This window comes from Glycine max, chromosome 10 (genome assembly GCF_000004515.6).
Source record: "Glycine max cultivar Williams 82 chromosome 10, Glycine_max_v4.0, whole genome shotgun sequence".
Classification (NCBI taxonomy): domain Eukaryota; kingdom Viridiplantae; phylum Streptophyta; class Magnoliopsida; order Fabales; family Fabaceae; genus Glycine; species Glycine max.
Window position 1 is genome coordinate 12,238,162 of NC_038246.2, and position 6,224 is coordinate 12,244,385.

The 6,224-nt window shown below is 40.6% G+C and overlaps 1 protein-coding gene across 1 annotated transcript; it reads right to left on the reverse strand.

Moving 5' to 3' along the window:
• Positions 1-5,588: 5,588 nt before the first annotated feature.
• On the reverse strand, positions 5,589-5,933 carry LOC106794763 (uncharacterized). Its single transcript, XM_014762650.1, has one exon. The coding sequence runs from the start codon at positions 5,931-5,933 to the stop codon at positions 5,589-5,591; it is 345 nt and encodes a 114-aa protein (XP_014618136.1).
• Between the last annotated feature and the right edge of the window lie 291 nt (positions 5,934-6,224).

The following is a 6,224-nucleotide window of genomic DNA, read 5'->3' on the forward strand; positions in this document are numbered from 1 at the left end:
TAGACGCGCTGTCAACATAGAGACTCCACCAATCAGGGGTGGTTTTGTCGTTCCCAACAAATTTTGCCAGGAAGTCTGCCATGAACTATGTCTTCATGTGGCCGCAGGGTTCGTACTGGATATTGAACTCTAAAAGTTCTACGGACTAGGTCTCCATCCTCCTTGTTAGTTTAGGCTTTCACAAAACCTATTTGATGGGGTAGTTCATCTTGACTACACCTTTTCTATAATTTGGTAGCGCTTCTCGGCTTCATGAAGTATGCAGTTGGTGAAGTAGATAGGGAGCTGGTGCTTTCCTTCCTCATGTACAAGGGTTGAGCTAACGGTTTCATCGGCTACTGAGAGATATAGGAGTAAGGCTATTCTTGGCCTGGGTCGACTCAAGACCAGCGGTGTAGCAATGGTCTTCTTGAAGGCTACGAAAGCTTCTTCGCAAGTTTCGTCCCACAAGAATGACTCGGTTTTGTTGAATAATGTGTAGAAAGGCTTCGCTTTGGGGAGAAACCTAGACATAGATGTTGGTCTTCCATTTAGCTTCTATACTTCCTGGATGTTAGTAGGACTACGCATCTCCATGAAAGAAGTGCATTTGTTGAGGTTGGCTTCTATTCCTTGATGTGTGATCATGAAGCCTAGGAACTTTCCTTCGCCAACCCTAAAAGTACATTTTTCAAGGTTGAGGTGCATGTCGTATTTGTAGAGCTCTCCAATGAATTCTTGCAGGTTTGCCATGTGTTGGGCTATGCTATGAGACTTGACGACCATGTTGTTGACATAGACCTCGATGTTTCATCCGATCTGCTGCTTGAAAATTTGGTTCATCAATCTCTAGTATGTAGCACCTGCATTTTTTAGGCCAAAGGGCATGACCCTGTAGCAGAAGTTGGCATCTTCAGTGACGAATGTTGTTTCCTCCTCGTCTAGAGTGTGCATCATGATCTGGTTGTATCCAGAGTAAGCATCCAGGAAGCTTAGCACCTGGAACCCGAACACTCTATCAACTAGCCTGTCAATGCTGGGCAGAAGGTATGCATCCTTGAGGCACACCTTTTTTAGATCAGTGTAGTTTGTGCATATTCGCCATTTGACATTGGCCTTTTTGTCGCATTTGTAGAGCTTTCCAAAGACTTCTTCCAGGTCTGCCACGTGTTGGGCTATGCTATGAGACTTGACGACCATGTCGTCGACATAGACCTCGACTTTTCATCGGATTTGTTGCTTGAAAATTTGGTTCATCAATCTCTAGTATGTAGCACCTGCAATTTTTAGGCCAAAGGGCATGACCCTGTAGCAGAAGTTGACATCTTCAGTGATGAATGTTGTTTTCTCCTCATCTGGAGCGTGCATCTTGATCTGGTTGTATCCAGAGTAAGCATCTAGGAAGCTTAGTACCTGGAACCCGAATGCTCCATCACAGCTTGTCCAGGTGGAATATTTGACTTCTCTAATGAAGATGGCATTAGGGAGCTTGTCCACTTCTTCTCTCACAGCTTTGCGTCATTCTTCTCCCATCTTAATTTTCTTCTGTGATACCAATTTAGCCTAGGGACAGATGGCGAGCTTGTGGCAGATAATGCCGGGTAGATACCTAGCATGTCAAATGGTTGTCAAACGAGCAGGTCTGTGTTCTTATGTAGGACATCAATGATGCGTCTGCGCTCATGACTAGTGAGGTTCCTACTGAGTTACGTGCACTGCCTGGGTTTCGATAGGCTTTAGGCCTCTGTCAGAAGTGTCATCACGCGGATCTACATTGAATTTTTTGTCAAGGCTTGCTTGGTAGATGGTCAAGGCTTGAATTTGTGAATGTATGAATACATGAATTTTGATGATGCCAAAGAAGAATCAAACAAGGCCGCTTCAAAGGATAAGCATTTGCTTCAAGATTAATTCAAGATTGCTTCAACAAACAAAGCCTTGTTTAAAGATTCACTAAAGATCAAGCCTTGCCTAAAAAAAAGGGTTTCAAAGTCATGCAAGGCTCTAGTAATCGATTACCAGAAGGGAAGAATGAAAAAGAGCTGTTGAAAAGGGTTTTGAATTTGAATTTTGAACATGTAATCAATTACCATATGTCTGTAATCGATTACCAGCAACGAAACTCCTGAAATTCAAATTCAAAAGTCATGACCCTTCAAATTATAATTGTGTAATCGATTACACAAACATTGTAATCGATTACTAGTGGAGAATTTTCAGAAAATCTACCAACAGTCATATCTTTTGATTGGATTTGTGAATGGCCATCAAAGGCCTATAAATAGGTGACTTGGGCATGAATTTTGATGAGAGAGTTTTGCTTGTTCAAAATGTTTTATCCTCTCAAAAGGAAATGAAAGAGATTCCAAGAGAACTTCATTGGCAAATGCTCTCTCAAAAGAAACTCTTAGGCAAACACTTGCAAATCCATTAAGAGTTTCTCCATGGACTTCAATTATAATATCCTTCTCTTCAAGAGAGAATTCTTCTTTATTTCTTCTCATTCAAAGAGATTGATTAAGGGACTGGGGGTCTCTTAAGTTGTAATGATTCCTGAACACAAGGGATGGGTTGTCCCTATATGGTTCAGACTTTGTAAACGAATTTTTACAAAGGGAGTGGAAAATCTCAAGTGGGATTGCTTGAGTACTAGACGTAGGCACGGACTTTGCCGAACCAGTATAAAAACTGTGTTTGCATTCTCTCTTCCCTTATCTCATTTATTTTATTGCAATCAATTTTTTCTTTCATGTTTAAAGAACATTATTAAATTGATTGTTGCTTATTTTGCATTCTAAGTCTATCCCTATTAAGTTATTGAGGTCGCTGGTCCAATAGAATTGAAGGCCCTTCTTCCACGCTTATGACTTGAGTACCTTCAGCCCTGTGGGGTGAGGTTTGGCAAGCTCCATTGTGGGAGGATAAGGTGCCACCGTTAAGCTTTCTACGTAGCACTATCGTACTTGCATTTGATCTGCCTTGATAGTCACGATCTCTCCTATCAAGGTAAGGATCTTCATCTTTAGATGCAGTGTGGAGATGATGGCTCCAAGCTCATTGAGCGTCATCTTGCCAATCAAAGAAAAGTAAGAGGTGTTGGATCAAGTGGCCTCAGAATAATTAAGAAGGGGGGGGTTAAATTAATTATTCCTAAACCTTTACTAATTAAAAATTTACTCTTCTAAGGCTTTTACTATGTTGTTAAGTAAATGAAGAATAGAAAATAAACTTAACCAAAAGTAAAAGCGGGAATTAAAGTGCACAACAGAAATTAAAAGAGTAGGGAAGAAGGAGACAAACACACAAAAGTTTTTATACTGGTTCAGCAACAACCCATGCCTACATCCAGTCCCCAAGCGACCTGCGATCCTTGAGATTTCTTTTCAACCTTGTAAAAATTCTTTTACAAGCAAAGATCCACAAGGGATGTACCCTCCCTTGTTCTCTTTGAACAACCTAGTGGATGTACCCTCCACTAGAACTGATCCACAAGAGATGTACCCTCTCTTGTTCTCAGTCAACAACCCAAGTAGATGTACCCTCTACTTGCACCACAAAGGATGTACCCTCCAATGTGTTAAGACAAAGTTCTCAGGCAGTTAGTCCTTTCAAACTTAGTGAATGGGGAAACAAAAGAATTCTCAGGCGGTTAGTCCTTTGAAATCTTTTGTTTTAGGGAAAGGGAAGAATCAAAATAATTCTCAGACTGTGTCATTTTGAATTCTTTGACAAGGGAGAAGGGAGACACAAAAGAATTCAGGCGGTTAGTCCTTCGTTCTTTTGGAAAAGGGAGAAGAGAGACACAAAAAGAATTCAGGCGGTTAGTCCTTGGCGAATTCTTTTTGGCAAAGGGAGAAGAGAATGAAAAAGATGAATAGCACAAGTTTTTGAACAAAGAACTTTTCTTGAAAGAGAAAGTCTTGAACAAAAACTTTTAGAAAGATGAAGAGAAGATGAAACAGAAAAACTATTGAAAGAGATGAAAGAAAATATTGAAAGATGATTGAGATGAATAAAAAATGAGATTGTTCCATGCCAAGGTCACATATTTATAGTTTCCTGATGACTCAAGTTAAAACTTGTAACTCTTGGCCATTCCTAATGACTTTTGAAAGAATCTTCAGAAACAAGTCACTTGAAGAAATGTGACTCTTGGAAATGAATTTTTCGAAAACAGTCACTGGTAATCAATTACCATAAAGGTGTAATCGATTACACATCAATAGATGTGACTCTTCATTTTGAATTTTGAAAATTTTAACGTTTTAAAGCATTGGTAATCGATTACTATAATCTGGTAATCGATTACCAGAGAGTAAAACTCTTTGGTAATGATTTTGTGAAAACTTCTTGTGCTACTCAATGTTTTGAAAAACTTTTAATACTTATCTTGATTAAGTCTTCTCTTGATTCTTGAATCTTTGAGTCTTGAATCTTGATCTTGATTATTCTTGAATCTTGAATCTTGAATCTTTTGAAGTGTTCTTGACTCAATCTTGAACTCATTCTTGAATGTCATCATCTTTGTTATCATGAAGTGATCTTGACTTTTGAGCTTTCTGTCATTATCTTTGTTATCATCAAAACTCCTTGAATCAATCTTGATTCATCATGAAGCTTGCTTCTACAAGAGGTATTTGCATCAATGATTAGATACTTGATTGTAAAGCTTATGGAGAGCGAGCCTTGACCGAAGGTAGTCATAAGGTCTACATAACCTTTGGTCTTTACTCGCTTCCCTATGAAGCCGAGGAGTGGACTGACATAAGGTTGGATGGTGTTAGGTGAAACTTCAAGTCTCTAGAGTGTCTTCCAATATAAAATATTAGTGGAGCTACCCTGGTCGATGAGGAGCTTGGACACCATGAAGTTGGCAATTATGATGGAGACAACCATGGGGTCGTCTTCATTGATGAGGTTGATACCCTTGAAGTCTTTATCTGTGAAATTGATAAAAGGAAGACTTCGTGGTGATGGTGTATCGACATAGTTGATGCCGATGTCCAGGATGACGTGGAGGTGGCATTTGTGGGACTGGCTGGATTGTCCTCCATAGGAGAATCCTCCCGCAATAGTATTGATCACCCCTCTTATTTGTTAGGAAGGTTCCTGTTCTTGTGGATATTGTCGATCGTGTCTTGGTTGATTGTGTCTTTGTCTTCTTCATTCTTCTGCTTTGTCTCTTCTTCTGTCTACATCGTGATTCCTATGTTGCTCCTTTTGGTGTCCTTCGAGTCTCGCTCCTACTTGGTGGTTGTCTAGCCTCTTAACAAACTGGGCTAGGTATCCAACTTATATGAGCTATTCTATTTTGTCCTGCAGGGCCAAACAGTCTTCTATGTTATGACTGATACTGCAATGGTATCAGCAGTATTTGCTCGCATATAACCCCAATTTTGGAGGTTTCATTGAAGGTAGCCTGATGGGTACCTCTCAAGGATTATAGTGTGATTGGCTATTAGGGGTGTGTAACGCTCATACCTGGGCCCGTTTGGGAGAGGGTGACGCTTGTCTAACTTGTCCCTTTTGTTTGACTTGTGTGAATCGGTCTTGGTGTTTCCTTCTCGCATGTCATGCTTTTGTCTGGCTTATCTGACTTCGTTCCTAAATCAAGATATTTCTTCCATCTGGATGTAGCCTTTGGCTCGTTCGTACAACTCGTCCATGCTACTAGGAGTTTTTTTGCATAGACTGTCCATAAACTTGCCAGACTGTAAAGCGAGGAGAATGAAGTGTAATGCTACCTCTGGGTTGAGATTATGGATTTGGATGACAATGCCTCCAAACCTATCCCTTAATTTCTGGAGAGATTCATCATCTGCTTGTCTCAAGTTGGCCAGTGCAGCCGATGTCATGCAATGTGATCGGCTAGTTGCATAATGCGCACTAAAGCGCTCGACTGGAGTGTCGAAGCTGTTAATAGACCATGGAGGAAGTCCATCGTACCCGGTCATTGTCGCCCCCTTGAGGGACATTGGAAAGACACGACACAAGATCACATCGTCATTAGTGTACAAATTTGCCTGAGTCAAGAAAGCATCCAGATATTCATCTAGACGGTCATCCCATCATACCGCTCTAGATTGAGTGATTTCCAACCTTTAGGCATGTCAGCTTCGATGATACGGTGGACCATAGGGTGCCGACGAGTAGTCTACCCTATAAGACAATGCATGTGGGAGAGACTTGGATTATCTTAAGTGTTGACTATGCGTCGGAGGTATGATTCCCCTTGAGTGCACTCA